This window comes from Phoxinus phoxinus, assembly GCF_949152265.1.
Source record: "Phoxinus phoxinus genome assembly, chromosome: 1".
Lineage (NCBI taxonomy): Eukaryota > Metazoa > Chordata > Actinopteri > Cypriniformes > Leuciscidae > Phoxinus > Phoxinus phoxinus.
Window position 1 is genome coordinate 15,080,175 of NC_136876.1, and position 20,047 is coordinate 15,100,221.

The following is a 20,047-nucleotide window of genomic DNA, read 5'->3' on the forward strand; positions in this document are numbered from 1 at the left end:
GATCTGATGTGAGTGACAGGTTGCCCCGCCCTCACGCCAGTAAACCCGTCATCAGAGAAGATATGTCGCTGCAAGAGGGAGGGGAAGTTATTTTGATTAAAGATTTAGAGGACACGTGAATAAGACACAAATAATAATGTGCATGGATAAATCATATATGATAAATACTGCAACATTCCATAAAAAAAAAATAAGAATTGTCCATTTTGATTTCATGGTGACTTTAAACATGAAGCATAAGCTCACCTGACAACAATTTAGCATAAGACTGTTATTAAAAATATTTATTGTTGCAAAATGCCTTGTTTTGCTAACTTTAAGTAGCTAGTTGCTTTATTGGATTGCCAAATGTTAACAGATTTTTTTACTGAATAACATTTAAAATTCCAATTTATTTTAGGAGATAACTGGCTTAATAAACAAGGAATGTGAAAATAAAACGGGTTTTTACCTTCAAATAATGCAGACTTCGCGTGTTATTTAAAAAACATGCAACATGCTAGTCGCATTCCAAAACAGAACTTTAAGCTGCACGTAGAACAACAGAACAAAGCCTCCTTAAATCTCCTAGTGGCGGGACGCGCATCTCGCGCATTCCACCTTAAGCGCTCAATGTGATCAACGCACGCGTACAGTATGTTTCCGTTTTTTTCTTTTTCTCCAGCGCGCTCGCACCGCGACTCGAAAGACTGCGAGCGTCAACGTCGAAGGCAACACTGACGCACTTCATCCACTCTATCAAGCTTGAAGCCCATTAGGAATAATGTCTAAGCCGTACCGAGAATGGATCCTGGGCTCCATAGACTCGCTGCGGTCGAGAAAAGCGCGACCGGACCTGGACAGAATTTGCAGAATGGTTAAAAGACGATACGGCTCGGACTGGGACCGAACCCGTTCAGAACTAGAGAAACTGATAGAGGAGCAAACGGTGCTGAAAGTCAACTATAAAGGCTCGGTGTCCTATCGCAACGCGGCAAAGGTGCTAAGAGGCAGGAGGAAAACCGAGCAGAGCAAGTGTGCGGTGAAACAGCCTTCTCTCGCGGACTGGAGCGCCGGCGACAGCGCGCTGGGTCCCGTGGATGAGGATCACATGGAGGATATGGAAGTAAGTAAACCTTCACCGAGCGCTGGCGCACTGAAAAGAGCGGCTGCGCTCCGACAGAAACCACACGCGCAATGGCAAGCATTGGTGTTTTATCACTAGTTTAACTGTTCTGGCGCATGTAACATGAAAGCAAGTGCACGCACGCACGCACAAACACACACACACGCGCGCGCGCGGACTGGCGCAGACGGGGAGCGGCACGAACCTTCATGAGCGTCGGAAAATCGCCAAGAATGGAAGCGCTTGATCTGATTCTGCGAGGGCGAGATCTTTCGGAGCGAGTTTTTGTACGTGCGCAGACAGTCCCATAACTCAACTTTAGCGATAAAAAAACCATTGTACGTTGATCTAAACTAGCGGGGGAAAGTCACCAAAACATCACTGATCAGCCGACTGACGCATTTCGCACAAGGAGCGACACTGGAGGCACTTGCAATAACGATTATTTACTACCGGGAGACCGCGTTTGTCCACTTGTAACGTTACGGGTCGTGACAAAGTAAATACGACAATTTATAGGGATCATTGAAGCGCAAGTCATTGCACGGCCACGGGCTGATCTAGATGATCCTTTATGTCCGTGCACGCGAAGTGCGAACCAAGTCGTCATTGTGGCTCGTGAACTTGCGCTACTTATTTATCATGTGTGTGCACTACGGGGAACGTTAATTTTGGATGTGTTTTAAAGGAGGAAAATGTCGGCTATAGCCACGTTTAACATTGGCTTGATTTGGGACGCGCTTCTCTCAGACAGGCTGCGCGCCTCGGAGCGAAGCGGGGCGGGTTTATGAATATTAATTAGGCTTGCGTGAAGTTCCTAATTAATATACATAAACTCGCCACGCTTCTCTCTCTCACCGCACGCTCACTTAATATTCATGAGCCCACTCGCTTCGTTCTATGGAACTAGAGAACGTTACGTAACTTAATATTCATGAGCCCGCTCGCTTCATTCGAACGTTACGTAACTTAATATTCACGAGCCCGCTCGCTTCGTTCTGATGTGTGCTGTTGGAGAAGGTTATGCTACTTACTATTCACGAGCCCGCCCCGTGAGAGCGCGCGCTGCCTGCCGCCGTAGAACCGCGACTCGCGAGTTCAGCGCGCCTCCGTTCAGCAAGCAATCTCACTCTGTAATGTTCCTCATACTGTATAACTAAGTTATTTCGCTAAGCTTAACGTTCCTAATACCATAGCGCCAATCATCGCCAAAACGGGGGTTCAAAGTGTAGGAAAAGACGGGCGACGAGGAATTTCTGTCTGAATAAACAGTGCGCGCGGCCTTCAGACACATAGCTCGATTCGACGGCAATCCAGTTTTGCAGTGGGACGGTTTGTTTGAGCATAATCACAAAGTGCATTAGTCGAAATATATTCGTTTAAATGTAAAACGCAGGTATTTCTAGTATTGCTAATCAGCATGCAGTCCTGTTTAAAGCCACTGAATGAATGCTAATATATGTTTTCTTTATTCCTCCTGCCTGGCTGCTTATGATTTTTAGTGAAAATATTTCTGGGCTATTGAACATTCCAGTGTTATTGCCCAGGACGGTTCACTGAACCCTTATTAGGACATGTTGGCACATTATATGGGTTTAGTTGACATGGGAGACTGCCATTAAAGTGTAATAGGCGTTTCAGAATTTTCTTTAGACAATTATAAAACACAAAATAATTAATGAAACAAAAACAACTGAAATGGCAAATCCCCCTAATTAAACACAGCATAGTATGAACTGCACTCTATGAATTACATATACATATATTCTTAATAAAGCTATGAAAGATAGGCTATTCAATGAAAAGCAGTGAATTATTTTATTTTTGCATTGTTTAACATTAGCGATACAGACAGCAGCAGGTAAGCCTATATGGCCACATTTACACTGCAAGGTTTTGATGCCCAATTTCAATTTGTTGACTATATCTAATTATTTTGACGACCAGCTTACATCTTCTTTTAAAGGGGTCATGACATGGGTTTTTTTATTTTATTATTATGTTCCCTTAGGTGCAATTATAGTATTACTATAGTTTTTTTTTACAAAAAACTTTTAAAATGTAGTGATTTATGACCTTTTCCCACCCTGTTTCTCATCCTCTGATTCAAACCGTCTGTTTTGGGGGTGTTTCCCCTTTAAAGGGGTCATGACATGGTTTTTTTTATTTTATTATTATGTTCCCTTAGGTGCAAATATAGTATTACTATAGTTTTTTTTACAAAAAACTTTTAAAATGTAGTGATTTATGACCTTTTCCCACCCTGTTTCTCATCCTCTGAGTCAAACAGTCTGTTTTGGGGGTGTTTCCCCTTTAAGAGTTCAGTGTTAACGCCCACTGTTATGATTGGCTAACGTCAGTGCCTATGCATCAATTATTAACGCCCCCAGCCAGAACGTTTGCGGATTCGGCGTAACTGTTTAATAGCGGGTGATGCATGCGAAGCGATGGCTCTTGCAATGATAAAACCTTATTATGTTTGAGCCGGAATCAGAGGAAAATGAACGATCACCACAACAACGAAGACTGGATCAGCCCGTATCCACATGGAAAGTGAAACTATTTTGAATTAATAAAAAAAAATTAACCCGAGACACTTGAAAACGGATTATTGTTACATAATTTTCCTATAGCTTAATTTGCTAACAGTTTAACATTATTTAACTAATTCCAATGAAATGATAGGGTGTACCACGGACAAAAATGCATGCACAGACAGGCCATCTTAGAAGATGCAGCATTGATAAAGGCAACATTTTTAATTTTCTATCACATGTAGGCCTACTAGAAAGGCGACATATTTTCAAGATTCTCTTATACAAATGTGTTTATATTAGCCATGGTAAAAAGTAAGTTTGCGTCGTCGTTGTTGAGCCCAGAATATTCGGCACGGACTTATCTTTGAGCAACAGTTTTCTGGCAAAGCCAAGCATCATATTGGGATTTTTTCCTCAAAACAGTCATCCTTAAATGTATAGAACACTGCCGTGACTGGAACGTCCGCAAAAAATAAAGTGCATCCATTTTTCCCTGACGTCTGGATCTTTCAGCGTATTTAAAAAGTAGTTTAAAGTTTTAAATACATTACTTACAGTTTGCGTCGTCGATGTTGAGCCAAGAATAGTCGGCACGGACTTATCTTTGAGCAACAGTTTTCTGGCAAAGCTCAAAACAGTCATCCTTCAAATGTATAGAACAAACGCTTAAACTAAACTAACACATCTTTCGCAGCGTATTCAAAGATGTTGTTTGTCCACAGCCAGGAACAGCACATCTGCGGCATCGTAACTTCCCTGTACACAGACCCACTCGCTGTCCGTCGACTGAACACTTGTGAGGCGAGCGGCGCGCGGGCGCGACGATGATACGAAATGAGAGTAGCTGCCTTGCGCTTAAAGCGTAGTTGTCTTGTGCGGGAGGCGGTCTATATGCAAACGCTGGTACGTCACTTCGTACCGTGACGTCACTTCTTACCATGGATCCAGAACGAGCTGTATTTAGAGCTTGATTAAATAAATGATTCGTTTATAATGGGGAGGACGTCTTAAGCTATGAAACTTGCAGGACGTTTTAATGGTACAAAGACCTCTTATATACCAAAAGATCAAGGCAAATTTGGTTTCTCATGTCATGACCCCTTTAAGAGTTCAGTGTTAACGCCCACTGTTATGATTGGCTAACGTCAGTGCCTATGCATCTTAACGCCCCCAGCCAGAACGTTTGCGGATTCGGCGCAACTGTTTAATAGCGGGTGATGCATGCGAAGCGATGGCTCTTGCAATGATAAAACCTTATTATGTTTGAGCCGGAATCAGAGGAAAATGAACCATCACCACAACAACGAAGACTGGATCAGCCTGTGTCCACATGGAAAGTGAAACTATTTTGAATTAATAAAAAAAAATTTACCCGAGACACTTGAAAACGGATTATTGTTGCATAATTATCCTATAGCTTAATTTTCTAACAGTTTAACATTATTTAACTAATTCCAATGAAATGATAGGGTGTACCACGGACAAAAATGCACAGACAGGCCATCTTAGAAGATGCAGCATTGATAAAGGCAACATTTTTAATTTTCTATCACATGTAGGCCTACTAGAAAGGCGACATATTTTCAAGATTCTCTTATACAAATGTGTTTATATTAGCCATGGTAAAAAGTAAGTTTGCGTCGTCGTTATTGAGCCCAGAATAGTCGGCACGGACTTATCTTTGAGCAACAGTTTTCTGGCAAAGCCAGGATCATATTGGGATTTTTTCCTCAAAACAGTCATCCTTCAAATGTATAGAACACTGCCGTGACTGGGACGTCCGCAAAAAATAAAGTGCATCCATTTTTCCCTGACGACTGGATCTTTCAGCGTATTTAAAAAGTAGTTTAAAGTTTTAAATACATTACTTACAGTTTGCGTCGTCAATGCTGAGCCCAGAATAGTCGGCACGGACTTATCTTTGAGCAACAGTTTTCTGGCAAAGCTCAAAACAGTCTGTTCTCAAAACAGTCATCCTTCAAATGTACAGAACAAACGCTTACACTAACACTGCCGTGACTGAGACGTCCGCAAAAAATAAAGTGCATCCATTTTTCCCTGACGACTGGATCTTTCGCAGCGTATTCAAAGATGTTGTTTGTCCACAGCCAGGAACAGCACATCTGCGGCATCGTAATTTCCCTGTACACAGACAGACCCACTCGCTGTCCGTCGACTGAACACTTGTGAGGCGCGCGGCGCGCGGGCGCGACAACGATATGAAATGAGCGTAGCTGTCTTGCGCTTAAAGCGTAGTTGTCTTGTGCTGGAGGCGGTCATATGCAAACGCTGGTACGTCACTTCGTACCGTGACGTCACTTCTTACCATGGATCCAGAACGAGCTGTATTTAGAGCTTGATTAAATAAATGATTCGTTTATAATGGGGAGGAAGTCTTAAGCTATGAAACTTGCAGGACGTTTTAATGGTACAAAGACCTCTTATATACCAAAAGATCAAGGCAAATTTGGTTTCTCATGTCATGACCCCTTTAAAAGTGACCCATATCCGATATCTGCATTTACACTATAAACTTGGCGAAACAACCCCAGGTAGACCAAAAAGAAAGTAAAAACAGCTTGATTTGCATTGGACGAAGACACAATGACAATAATACAAGCATTTGCTTTCCACAACATCATTAAAGGTCAGCAAAACGTCAGGTTGAGCCTTCGTCCTCCATTGCGCCATTGAAAAGAGTCATGTGTTCGCGTTTGGTCTCCACATTGTTGAGCTGACATCGTTCGCCACCGTCGCTTTTTCAATGACTTGCAATTCGTATTGACAGGAGAATATCTGATCCGTCCTCTTGCATGCGTAAGCAAATGCACGTATCCGATTCATATCAGATTTATTTCCACATATAAATGAATTAAATCAATCAGAGAATGTGTGTCAGGGCTTGACATGAACTTTATTTGCTCACCTGTGACTGTGGCTAGTGGTTTTCCAAAGTTACCAGCGACTCAGCATTTTTACTGGACACAATTTTGGCATCGATACCATGGGGAAAAACAGCCATATAGATATTTTTTATATTATCTCATAATTTGGCAGCAGGTTTATTAGGCTGCTGTCACTTTAAGACCTGACGCACGGATCCATTATACTGTTACACGTGTTTTCTTTCTCAACTGTTACGCTCACTTAAAACATAACTGACTTAGCCTGGGAAAACCCAGACCACTCTCAGTTGTAACTGAGTTAGGGTCTCGCAAAGCTCCATAGACAATTAATTTCCACAGGGGCGTCACCAACGGACGTCGGATAGATCTAAAACCAATCAGAGCGATGAATGGCATGACGTATGCAGAGCGACGGAGAAACATCTCGAGACTCTCAGCAATTCTCTGTGTTAACGAAAATGACAATTTTAAATCGCTTGAAACAGACGCGATAGCTGATTCGAACGAGTGATGTTGTGATGTTCCACGGCGGCATCCATCTTTGTAATGTACAAAATCTGCGTCACCGTCTCTGCTCTGTCGTCATCGTGTAAAGCCCGCCCCAACGTTTCTGATTGGTGCCGCGATTTCGACGGATTGGTTTCAATGGGCTCTTTGCCAGACCCACTTGCAGAGCAAATCTAAATTTGCCGGAAGTGGTCTTGGTTTTCCCAGGCTATAACTGACTGTGTTTACGTGAAGACTCGCCAAGACTGGCATTTTGTCATTATTTTGTGTGTATTTGACTGTTTAAGCGCAATAAGCAGCGAAAAAGAACTCAATGTAGTGCTGAGAGACTTCTTAATGTGCCGCACCTTTGATGTGAGCACAAAATCTGCTGGAATGACTAAAATTATGCGCTATATCCACAATCTCATGCCAAAATTCAATCCCTGTAACAGCAACAATATTAATCTCTGGAGCAAATGAAGCGAGTGAGTGAGGAGAGAGAGAGAGAGCACGAGCGAGAGAGAGAGAGAGAGAGAGCTGCTGGTATCGTGTATCTATTCTGTGGAAAATTAGTATTAGAAGTGTTTAAGATAGGCCATTTCAGTATCTCTATGAAAAAAATATATTTTTGACCACAACGCAGTGCACTTAGTGTCTTATTTCAGATTCCTTTTTAAAAAACTACAATTGAAAAATGTATATAATATAAAATTCAACCCGCCAAAGTGGCTAGTAGGAATGACTGCTGAAATACACCCACATTTGGCGAGCTGGCGGGTGTTAATGTCAAGCCCTGGTCATATCTGTGCCACATGGGAGGAAAACATCTGAATTGGGACTTCAGTCACTTTAAGACCTTATGCATTGATCCAATATAATGATAATTATTAAGAATCTATTTGGCCCTACTGTTTATTTTCCCTTTAGACATAACTGACTGTGTTTACGTGAATACTCGCCAAGACCGGCATTTTGACACGTAAATGTGTGTATTTGACACTGGTTTATTGTTCTTTTAATAACTCCTCATCAAGCATGTCTCGCTCTTTCTTCTCATTCATCCATGTTTCTCTGCTGCTCTATCGTGTTTAAGCAGTCCTATGCTGCATGGATGTATACTCTTCTCTCTTCTAAAAGCTCTTCTAGGGACAAGTGTTGCGAATTAGCCATGGCTATAAACACTGTGATACAGGCATCGGATTGTTCTTTATGGAATAATCTATGTTTCTTTTGTATCTGTCCCTATTCAAATAAACAAATAATAATAATACATACAGATAAACTACGGTATATAGAAAAATCTCTTATCGATCGTCATATCGCCCAGCCCTATTCCACACATTGAAAATCCCTGTAAAAATATGCTAATTTGATGCTCAACAAACATTTGTTAGGATTGGACAATATTTGGCCGAGAAACAACTATTTGAAAATCTGGAATCTGAGGGTGCAACAAAATCGAAAAATCGCCTTTAAAGTTGTCCATTTATGTTCGCGATTGTGCTGCATTCACTCACAAAAATAAATGTTTATATGGTTTATACGGTAGTACATTCGTAGAAATATACATTCGGTAGAAATATCTTCATGGAACATGATCTTTACTGAATATCCTAATGATTTTTGGCATAAAAGAAAAATCAATAATTTTGACCCATACAATGTATTGTTGTCTATTGCCACAAATATACCCTTGCAACTTGTGACTGGTTTTGTGATCCAGGGTCACATATATGTGTGTGTGTGTGTTTTTCTAACTGATCATGTAAAATAACATTCTGCAATCTTTTTAGGACGAGATGTCGATGACGGCAGGAATGGACAGCAGTATGGATGAGGAGGGCGATGAGAGCAGTCTGGACGCCATGTGCGCTCAGAGCACCGCTGACTCGGGCATCAGCATGAGTCCCGTCACCAGCAGTAACACCAGTCTGCCTGTTCCTTCACCCACTTCCTCAAAGAACTCTCCTACCCATGATGCTCTGAGGCAGGACGCCGACAGCGCTTACACTCTGCCCGAGCACATACAGCCAGAAGCCCAGCAGGACACGGGTACGTACTTCTCAAGATAAAACCCCAAACTAACAAGCATTTAAACTGAGACGCTAATTCACGTACTTTAAAATATAGAAACAATCTTTTGAAACCATACTGCAAATTAACATGATAAAGTCTGCATGAAATGGGATATCTTTTCTTTCCTATTGCGATGTATATCCAAAATGAAACGACTTCTCGAACTAGAAAAAATGTGGGGCGGGGCTTGGTTTTGTCCATCAGTAATTGATGAAATAGTTCAAATTTGCTATTGGTGGATCTCATGTGAGTGACAGGTTGCTCCGCCCTCACGCCAGTAAACATCATCAGAGAAGAGAAGAGATGACGCTGCAAGAGGAGGGGAAGTTATTCTGATTAGATATTTTGAGGATATGAATTAAAAAAATTATGATGTTCACAGATGAATCATTTACAATAAACACTGCAATATTACATAAAAAATAAAAAAAATTGTCCATTTTGATTTCATGGTGACTTTAACGTTATGGGTTTCCTGGCAGCCTCAGTTAAAGCTGGCATCCTACTAGCCGAATGTTAGTCGTAAATTAGTTTATACAATTGTTTGAGAATCAGGCCCTGTTTACAGCTGGTATTAAGATGCTTTTTGGTTGATCGGATCACAAGTAGACGGGAGAAACACACTTTCTCACACTCTTTTGTCCACTTTCAACCACTTCTGTCCTGATTTCTTCTTGGTGAGGGTCTATGGGTCAGTAAAAGAGCTTTTTCAGATCTTTTGAACTAATAGATTAAATAAGCTTGCGCAATTTACACATGTACACGATCTGAGATGACGGAAAAACATACGGAGAACAGCAGCTTTTGTTTTAAAACTTTAAAGAAAATTTCAAGTAAAAGTCCAAAGAGACAAACATTCAATCACACATTTTGACGGCGTAAAGTTTCTACATGAAGAGATTTCAGCTGACGGTATTTGTCATTGTGGCCCACAGGGTCAGTGGAGTCCTTGCAGGAGCCAGCGGCCATCTGTCTCTCCACTCTTAAAGCCGAGGAGGAGCCGAGGGTGGAGGAGAGCGTGGCCACCCCTGATCCAGTCACGCCGGTGAGCACATCCGTCCTGCTTCCAGTCACAGCACATCTGTCATGTTCCTCTGCGTCTCTGTGTCATATTGTGCGTGTCTGTCTTCAGGACGAGGCGGTGATGGCAGACGGAGGGCCTCACACTGTCTCTGATCATGCTGAGGAGGGTGAGGATTGTGCCTGTGCTCCTTAACTTCCATAGCGTATCAGGGTCAGAAATTAAGTTTTCCATTAAAGGTGCGGTAAGCGATTTCTGAGAAACACTGTTGAAAGTGGATCGTACCAAGCAGCAGAACACACTTGTAGCCAATCAGCAGTAGGGGGCGTGTCCACTCATGATGGGGGGGAAGAGAGAGTGAGCCAATCGGCAGGAGGGGGCGTGTCCACTCATGATGGGGAGAGATAGTGAGCTAATCAGTGGTAGGGGGCGTGTCCACTCATTATGGGGGAGGAGAGAGTGAGCCAATCAGCAGTAGGAGGCTTGTCCATTCATTATGGGGGAGGAAAGAGAGTGAGCCAATCAGCAGGAGGGGGCGTGTCACTCATGATGGGGAGGAGAGAGAGTGAGCCAATCAGAAGGAGGGGAGTGTTACTCGTGATGGGGGAGGAGAGAGAGTGAGCCAATCAGCAGAAGGGAGCGTGTCAGTCATGATGGGGGAGGAGGAGAGAGAGTGAGCCAATCAGCAGAAGGGAGCGTGTCAGTCATGATGGGGGAGGAGAGAGAGTGAGCCAATCAGCAGAAGGGAGCGTGTCCACTCATGATGGGGGAGAAGAGAGAGTGAGCCAATCGGCAGGAGGGGGCGTGTCCACTCATGATGGGGAGAGATAGTGAGCTAATCAGCGGTAGGGGGCGTGTCCACTCATTATGGGGGAGGAGAGAGTGAGCCAATCAGCAGTAGGAGGCTTGTCCATTCATTATGGGGGAGGAAAGAGAGTGAGCCAATCAGCAGGAGGGGGCGTGTCACTCATGATGGGGAGGAGAGAGAGTGAGCCAATCAGAAGGAGGGGAGTGTTACTCGTGATCATAGACATCATATAGATAGACGCCCTATCGACCGCTACTGCCTATTAGCGCGGTCGAGCCGTGGGGCCGCCATCTTAAACCGGTCACCCGCTCCACTCAGTGTAATCTGTATAGCCGGTGCAATGAGCTGTCAGCGCATTTAATTAATCATACCTCACTGAATACCCAACTGATTTTCACGCAGGTTTTTTTTCTGCAAATGTCATTCATGTAGCTATGATACAGGACACATGGTTCGGCTTATTTTAATATTCATAGTAGGCTTAACAGTAATATAATATTCTGATATAAGATATAAAGTGACCAGACGTCCAAAATCAAAATATGTGATGTAGGATATAAGGTATTTTATAAATCACACAATATAAATATGATAAAGGACACATGGTTCGGCATATTTTAATATTCATAGTAGGCTTAACAGTAATAATAAAGATATAAAGTGACCAGACGTCCAAAATCAAAATATGTGATACAGGATAAGGTATTTTATAAAGCACACACTATAAATATGATAAAGAAGCAGTAACAGATAGTTGCAGTAAAGTAAGATATTTTAATAAGTTGTGACACACACACACACACACTCGATTTGCGCATCGCCGTCATGTGTGTATTACACAGGTAAGTTAACATTATTACATTGCTTCCTGATATCACGTGCGCAAACACAAATAACCTATATTTGTATATGTTTATGATACATGGCCGTTGAATGCTTGTATCTGATAACCGAGAAGCTCTTGTAATAATTACTTTACCCATAGACAATATATAAACTGACTTTACCCAACCTCTCCATGCCGAGTGGTGCAGTAAACCTAGCCTAGAACGTTAGCTGGCTACGATTTCTGTACAGTAATATCAAAGATCCTTGCTCCTTCTCAATTATCTGGTAATATTCTATTCACAAAACACAACCAAAAGTACGGTAATGTTAAAATGTACTTGTGAAAAGTAATCCCGGGCCCTATTTGCGATGGTCCGCCGATTAGAACAGGAAAATGCTCCACAGTGCTCTGGAATCTAACTGCTGCTAAGCAATGAAACTAGGAGTACGACCGGTTTAAGATGGCGGCCGTATTTCTCGGTGCCCAGCAGCCAATAGGGCATCTAGTCTCTATATAATATCTATGCTCGTGATGGGGGAGGAGAGAGAGTGAGCCAATCGGCAGAAGGGAGCGTGTCAGTCATGATGGGGGAGGAGGAGAGAGAGTGAGCCAATCAGCAGAAGGGAGCGTGTCAGTCATGATGGGGAGGAGAGAGAATGAGCTAATCAGCAGAAGGGAGCGTGTCAGTCATGATGGGGGAGGAGGAGAGAGAGTGAGCCAATCAGCAGAAGGGAGCGTGTCCACTCATGATGGGGAGAGATAGTGAGCTAATCAGTGGTAGGGGGCGTGTCCACTCATTATGGGGGAGGAGAGAGTGAGCCAATCAGCAGTAGGAGGCTTGTCCATTCATTATGGGGGAGGAAAGAGAGTGAGCCAATCAGCAGGAGGGGGCGTGTCACTCATGATGGGGAGGAGAGAGAGTGAGCCAATCAGAAGGAGGGGAGTGTTACTCGTGATGGGGGAGGAGAGAGAGTGAGCCAATCAGCAGAAGGGAGCGTGTCAGTCATGATGGGGGAGGAGGAGAGAGAGTGAGCCAATCAGCAGAAGGGAGCGTGTCAGTCATGATGGGGGAGGAGAGAGAGTGAGCCAATCAGCAGAAGGGAGCGTGTCCACTCATGATGGGGGAGAAGAGAGAGTGAGCCAATTGGCAGGAGGGGGCGTGTCCACTCATGATGGGGAGAGATAGTGAGCTAATCAGCGGTAGGGGGCGTGTCCACTCATTATGGGGGAGGAGAGAGTGAGCCAATCAGCAGTAGGAGGCTTGTCCATTCATTATGGGGGAGGAAAGAGAGTGAGCCAATCAGCAGGAGGGGGCGTGTCACTCATGATGGGGAGGAGAGAGAGTGAGCCAATCAGAAGGAGGGGAGTGTTACTCGTGATGGGGGAGGAGAGAGAGTGAGCCAATCAGCAGAAGGGAGCGTGTCAGTCATGATGGGGGAGGAGAGAGAGTGAGCCAATCAGCAGAAGGGAGCGTGTCAGTCATGATGGGGGAGGAGGAGAGAGAATGAGCCAATCAGCAGAAGGGAGCGTGTCCACTCATGATGGGGGAGAAGAGAGAGTGAGCCAATCGGCAGGAGGGGGCGTGTCCACTCATGATGGGGAGAGATAGTGAGCTAATCAGTGGTAGGGGGCGTGTCCACTCATTATGGGGGAGGAGAGAGAGTGAGCCAATCAGCAGAAGGGAGCGTGTCAGTCATGATGGGGGAGGAGAGAGAGTGAGCCAATCAGCAGAAGGGAGCGTGTCAGTCATGATGGGGGAGGAGGAGAGAGAATGAGCCAATCAGCAGAAGGGAGCGTGTCAGTCATGATGGGGGAGGAGGAGAGAGAGTGAGCCAATCAGCAGAAGGGAGCGTGTCAGTCATGATGGGGGAGGAGAGAGAGTGAGCCAATCAGCAGGAGGGGGCGTGTCCACTCATGATGGGGGAGGAGAGAGAGTGAGCCAATCAGCAGGAGGGGGCGTGTCCACTCATGATGGGGGAGGAGAGAGAGTGACTAAGAGAAAGATTTGAAGAAAGACTGTAGAATGAGAGATGGCTGAGAGACATTACAAAAGAGATAAGCTTGGAGGAATATCACTGGAAAAAGAAGGGTTATGACCAGGAAAGAGCTTTAGGACCCGTGTTAATATTAGATAAGCTTTCCTGCGCTGGAGAGACTGAATCAGGCTGAGGCCTGAAAACAGACGCAGAGTTGGCTCTGCTCCATACGCGAGTAATGGTTTTGCTATGTTTCACAGAACCAAGATTATTATTATACCAAGCATTATTTTGCTTCGCTTCTAACATCCCCTCCTTTATTGTGTGCTCATGCATTTTGGGGGCGGAGCAATAAAGGGAGGGGTGTGTTCAAATTTCAAATATCAACAGTGTTTCTCATAAATCACTTACTGCAACTTTAAAGGTAGGGTAGGTCATAATTGTCTAAAAAAAACTTTTATTCAAATTTGTTTAAACTGTCTTTATATACCAATACATAATTAAAATGTAAGTACTTTGAAAAAGAGAGTATAACAATTGAGTGACTATAGTGTATTTAATCTTCAATAAACACAGCTCATTAATTTCATTCAGTCCCACCTAAAAACGGGTGCGCGAGTGCGCGCACGTGGGCAAAGCCAGTAATAGCGGCGGTAGTCATGGCGACGGAGAGTGACAGTCGCGCAAGCCAATCACTTGTTTCGTCCCGAATGGAATTAATGAGCTGTGTTTTTTGAAGATTAAATACACTATAGTCACTCAATTTTTATACTCTCTTTTTCAAAGTACTTACATTTTAATTATGTATTGGTATATAAAGACAGTTTAAGCCAATTTGAAAAAAAGTTCTTTAGACAATTTTTACCTACCCAACCTTTAAGGGCCAACAGGAGAATATCTGGAGATATCCTTTTTTTTTTTTACCTTTGTAAGGGTAATTTTTATGTTTACTTTATGTATCTGTGTTGTCTTTTTTATGTGTATCTTGTTTGTCAAATACTTACATTTAACCAATTACTTCAACTAATTAGAATAATAGACTGTTGGCAATAAAATTGCTCAACATTAACAAAGGCCATCATTTCATTTCAAAGGTGGAACGGAAGCTGCAATGAAATGGCATTTGTTTATTTACACAGACAGTTTAATGGTGCTCAAAGGTGGCATATACGTGTATTTACAATACAAATGCATAATGAATAGCCTACATGAAGAATATCCTGTAAGAATATACTAATAAGAACAGCGTGTCATATTCCTGTAGTCTGCACGGACAAAACAACAAAAAAACTGTTTATGAATGAGTTTTTATGCATTCGAAAATCAAGACTTCACATTGGTTGTTTTTTAGTACCATGAAAAACAAATGTTTATTCAAACTAGGAATAAAGTGAGTTAGTGAGCGTCTGTTCTTTCACCTGTGACTAATGTAAACGCCTCTGATTGGCCAATGCTTTCATGTGCTCAACAGAAATGCGTGTGATTGGTTGAAATGCTCAATGCTGCAAACAAATCTAATCAAAATACAAAATCTAAGTGTAAAGGCCATCATTTAATTTCAAAGGTGGAACGGAAGCTGCAATGAAATGGCATTTGTTTATTTACACAGACAGTTTAATGGTGCTCAAAGGTGGCATATACGTGTATTTACAATACAAATGCATAATGAATAGCCTACATGAAGAATATCCTGTAAGAATATACTAATAAGAACAGCGTGTCATATTCCTGTAGTCTGCACGGACAAAACAATCAACAATCACAATCAACACTATTCAATCATGTTCACATTTCACTTCAATCGCGACAGTCATGATAGGTTTAGTTTATTTGTTCAGGGGAATTTTTTTGCCCCCAATCTTGAATTTGGGGGCCATGCCTCAAGTCCCCATTAATTTCTGAACCGGCCCCGAATCTATTAACTCATTGTTACATACATTTTTTCAAAATTGTGCTTTCACAGGTGACATGTGCAATAAGGAGCCCAAGAGCACGACAGAGGAAGAAACGATTGACAATGGAGAGGAAGAAACTATTAACAATGGAGAGATGAATAATGAAAAGTGAGTGAAAGTTAACATTTTCTTTGTATCTTTGGCAATAAATACTGAAATATTGAGACTTAAAGTTCTAGTGTGTCATTTCTGTGGCATCAAGCACAATTGGACAAATAAATAAATTCAAACACTTCATCATCCCAGCTAACAGGGAGCATATTCAGAACAATGGCTAACGGTCTGGAAAGGTTCTCTAAAAAGTTTTGAAAAAACGTTCTTCAAGTTACCTTACTCTTATTACTCTTTAATAATGCTTGTCAGAGCGTCGTTAATGGGACTTTTGTTTTTTTTCAATCGTTACTTTTTTAAAGAATAACTACTTGTATCAAAACATTCAAAATTCAAAAAGTAACATTTCTATGATGTTTGTTAAATCATCAAAATGGAATGTTCGCAAACTCTTTTTTTTTTGTGCTAATCTTCACATAAACACACACACACACAAAAAAAAATTTTAAAACATGTTTTGAACGTTCTGATAACATTCAGAAATAACGTTTCAGTAACTTTATCGAAACTTTCTTAGAACGTATTTTAGGACGTGCCATTGGTCAGCTAGTACCACACCATCAAACTCACACCATTGGTTAATATATTGTTGTTGTGATATGGAGAAGCCTAGTCTGTATTGCTCATGAACTTTGAGGTTTGAAGCTGTTTTTGTCCATTCTCAGTGATGCAGTGAAGGAAGAAGTGGTGCAGGACCCTTTGCTTTGGAGCGTGGCCGATGTGGCCCGTTACTTCACGTCCGTGGGTTTCCCTGAGCAGGCGCTGGCTTTCAGGACACAGGTTAGTCAAGAACATGTGCTTGTTATATTTAACCCACAATCTAAAGAAAGAAAAAAGGTCTTAACTTTAGATTGCAAAAGATGCTGTTTTCATGATAATTAAGTACATTTCCTCCCGAATTCACTATAAATGCCAGAAAAATGAACAAGGCGTTTCTTTAATTTATGCTGATTTAAGACATGCCACAGCCTTGGAAAAACAAAAATTAGGACGTTTTTAAATTGCTATTTCCAGATCAGGAAATTAATAAAACTTAATTACATTTCTATAGTGAATATATACATTGTACTAGTTTCTAGCTCTAAAATATGTCACTACCTTGTAAGTGCTTGTTCCAGATTTTAAATGATGAAAAGATGCTGGAGCGATGAAACAAACAAACTGTTTTACAGTATTTCTTTAATGAGAGTTATCATTGGAAATCAACAATGGGAATACAATAATAGTTATTACAAAACCAAACCAAACCAAAACCTGAAAAGTCAAACATCCTTTTTGTACACATTGTGATCATGAGAATTAAAGTTGACAAAAACTCTCTAGTCCGTACCAATTCCAATAAAATGTCTGTATTATTTTCAGTACCATAGCATAAACTATGGTAACTATTTTATTTTTTAATAGTGTTTTAATTCAAATTTTGGGGGGAAAAAGTTAAATAAATGAAATAACTTATTAATATTAATAATATTTGAGTAAACAAAGAACATTGGCATGTAGACCTCACATATTGTTCCATTGAGTAAACATTGCATTAAAAAGATTCAAAGAAAAGTTAGTAATAAAATGAAAAACAAAGAAACCCATTACAGAATTGCATTTACACCACGTGACTTAACGTGCAGATCTATTTTGGCATACCAGATTTTTTTAGTCCCGTCGCTTGCTATGCTCATCACTATTCCAGACTCAGTCCTGCATTTTTAATATGGTTGTAACTAATACAACTTTGCAGTGTGTACTTTTATTCAAATTGTGAATGGGTTATATACAGAAAGCGAGCAATGAGCGCAGGTTCTGACATCATTCCTGCACCACGTAATGGAGCGGATTCTGAGTCATTTAAACACCTCTGATTGGCCATTGCATTCACATGCTCAACAGATATGTCTGTGATTGGCTACCATGTTCAACGCTGCAAAAAGAATTGTGAATCCACCTTTGACGCTCTTCACAGCGTTCACACTAATATGGAAAGGAGCGTTTATAGGAAGCGGCCGCCTATCCACGGGTACCGGATTGACCCGATACTCAATACTACCGGCACTGCAGAAAGGCGGATATCGTTACGTTTGAAAAACTTCAGTATCGACTTTTGACCGCCCTAATGAAGATTTTACTTTTTTGAGAGAATTTTAAAAATTTTACCAAAATGTGTCACTCCAGTAAACAGTGCCATTAAAATCCAACTTTTTGAACTTGTAGAGGTCCAAAAACTAGTTTCACAAAAAGTGTCACTGTGCTTTTTTTTGTTTCAAAAAAAAAAAAAAGTAGGATCAATCTACGATCAATGTGTTTAATACTTTTATTATGATATGATGATATTGTTCAAGAAAACCTAAAACATGTTACAGGATAAGCTATAGACTACACTTAATTAAAAAAATACAGTAATATTGTGAAATATTATTACTGTTTAAAATGAGTTTTCTACTTGAATATAATATAAAATTTAATTTATTCCTGTGATCAAAGCTGCATCACATTCAGTGTCACATGATCCTTCAGAAATCATTCTAATATGATCATTTGATGCTCAAGAAATATTTCTGACGATTATTATAAGTTTTGAAAACAGTTGTGCTGCTTAATTTTTTTTTTTTTTCAGGATTCTTTGATGATTATAAAGTAAAAAAAAAAACAGCATTTGTTTGAAATAGAAACATTATAAATGTCTTTGCTCTCACTTTTGATCAATTTAACGTGTCCTTAAATAATAAAAGTATCCATTTATAAAAAAATAAAAAAAAACGTACTGACCCCAAACCTTTGAACGCTAGTGTACATCATCTCTTTTTAAATCCAGAAGTTAAATGTGTTGGATCGATGCCGCAGATCTCCAGTAACATTTGTATCTTCCAACAGGAAATAGATGGGAAGTCCTTACTGCTGATGCAGCGCAGTGACGTGTTGACCGGTCTGTCGATCAGACTCGGCCCCGCTCTCAAAATCTACGAGAATCACGTGAAGGTACTGCAGAGAAGCCAGTTTCAGGAGGACAGCCGCCTCTTCTCATAGTGCTGGCTTTCAGCCAAACAAGACTGAAATGCTCCTGGTTCAGAGTGCAGGCCATGAAACGAGGGGAAACTTTAACTCTTTAAGACTTGATTTGCACAATCCTCCTCAGCCGGTCTTCTCTTGTCCCCTGGTGAGGACATGCCGCATGATTCAGCCCTGCAGTCTGTTCTTCTGTCCTGTCCTGTCGGCGTCCGTCTGTCCGTCCCTCACAGGGCTGATGGGACCATTCATCTTAGTAGAAGTGTTATTTTTTTTTTCTATGGTGGAGCTTTTCATTCACCAGTGTTTATTGTCCGATATAATTTACTGTGTAGCAATATTGTACAAACATTGTTCTTGTCCGATTAAATGTACGATGCTAAGCGATGTTTTACAGCAGTCTTTAAATGGACGTGCAAAGTTAGGAAATAAATTCCAGTTTCAGAATCTGAAACTGCACTTGTGGCATCAATCTTTTCTGTTGTGCATCGCGCCTGCCAAGAAGAGACATGGAGCGAGTCACTGTTTCCAACCACCTACTTTTATGTGAATTTCGGGATATTGCATGAAAACTCACTGGATGGAAATGCCAAGATATGCATAAATTCTAGAAATTCATTACCGTGAAACGCATAACTGCCAGTCCGAGCCGAGAACATGAATAGCTCCGAATATAACGTCACGCGTTGTCATCTCGAGACTACGGTATTTACGACACAACGTGTATGCAGGATGAATTTGCAGTGGTCAGGTGGTACAAATAGGAGCTCTTCGAAAATTAGCTGCGTACACGCCATGTCATAATTACCATAAATAAAGATCTGTATGCTTTCGAAACACTCGCGCGGTACTTTAGTGTCATACACCGATCGGTCTGCACAGCACCACGTCAAGTCGAACACACACTTAAATCTGCAGTGGCCGCGTAATACAAGTCGTAGCTCTCCGAAAATTAAGAGTTTACACATTGTAATTACAAGCATGTAAAGGCTTTTTAAAGTTCAGAATCGTTACAATAATTATGACATGGCGTTAACGCACCTATTGTCAGGTTACAAGTTCTACGAGGACTTTTTACAAGTTGTAATCTCGTAATTATGGGAATTACGACATGGCATAAACACCTAAAGCGCTTGATTCGCTACAACAAATTCATGATTCATGTGATGCCTCAACAGAGGATGTGATTGGATAACTAAACGAAACAGCAGACCAATCACATCACAGCATCTCAAAT

At 41.4% G+C, this 20,047-nt stretch overlaps 1 protein-coding gene across 2 annotated transcripts; it reads left to right on the forward strand.

Moving 5' to 3' along the window:
• Nucleotides 1-292: 292 nt before the first annotated feature.
• Nucleotides 293-19,428, forward strand: samd1a (sterile alpha motif domain containing 1a). Of its 2 annotated transcripts, none has more exons than XM_079605107.1 (7): nucleotides 293-1,105; nucleotides 8,831-9,089; nucleotides 10,049-10,158; nucleotides 10,246-10,303; nucleotides 15,711-15,810; nucleotides 16,479-16,593; nucleotides 18,679-19,428. In XM_079605107.1, exons 1-7 carry the CDS (start codon nucleotides 764-766, stop codon nucleotides 18,829-18,831), a joined length of 1,137 nt encoding a protein of 378 aa, XP_079461233.1. In that variant the 5' UTR covers nucleotides 293-763; the 3' UTR covers nucleotides 18,832-19,428. The 2 variants fall into 2 exon arrangements, with proteins under 2 accessions (XP_079461233.1, XP_079461234.1); XM_079605108.1 differs by lacking the exon at nucleotides 293-1,105 and adding an exon at nucleotides 2,068-2,238.
• Nucleotides 19,429-20,047: the final 619 nt, after the last annotated feature.